We start from the raw sequence: 504 nt of genomic DNA, 5'->3' as shown, positions 1-504 counted from the left end.
ATATATAAAGAAATGAAAATATTTGATTAAATTATGTCATTAAAGTTTGTATGAATTGCAAAAACAAATATATCAGACAACTTGTATTAATTTTTAAGAGATATTTGTGTTTTTATATTCTTTTTATTCTTTCTTTTTTTAAATTTCATTGAAGAAATATTTTATTATACATAAAAGTTCGAAATAATTATTATACTAATGGTTGTTTATATATTTTGTAATATTATAGATTAAGAAATCGTCTTTGGAAGAAAAACAAAATGCTCAAAAAGTGGCTGAGCTGTTATCTATGTCGACGAGTCAATGTGGATGGTCACTTCAAAAATCATTACATCCAGTTAACGTATCCAACAATATTATAAATCATACAAAAAACACACTACATTATATGTGAAGAAAATGCAATTTAGTTGCAATTTAGGTGAAATGTAATAAATGTTTAGTAATAAATATATATACAGAAATAATTCTCTCTCTCTCTCTCTCTCTCTCTCTCTCTCTCTC

General features: G+C 24.0%; 1 protein-coding gene across 1 annotated transcript in view; it reads left to right on the top strand.

The window, feature by feature from the left end:
- The window catches only part of LOC108688954, a 6,252-nt gene extending 5,858 nt beyond the window's left edge, over positions 1–394 (top strand). Inside the window, exon 15 of the mRNA XM_018195517.1 lies at positions 230–394. Coding sequence (XP_018051006.1) covers positions 230–394 — 165 coding nt within the window. The remainder of the gene's footprint in view (positions 1–229) is intronic.
- The last annotated feature ends 110 nt before the right edge of the window (positions 395–504 follow it).

Source organism: Atta colombica, unplaced genomic scaffold, assembly GCF_001594045.1.
Source record: "Atta colombica isolate Treedump-2 unplaced genomic scaffold, Acol1.0 scaffold250, whole genome shotgun sequence".
Lineage (NCBI taxonomy): Eukaryota > Metazoa > Arthropoda > Insecta > Hymenoptera > Formicidae > Atta > Atta colombica.
Note: the sequence above shows the minus strand (reverse complement) of the source record. Positions and strands in the feature narration are given on the sequence as shown.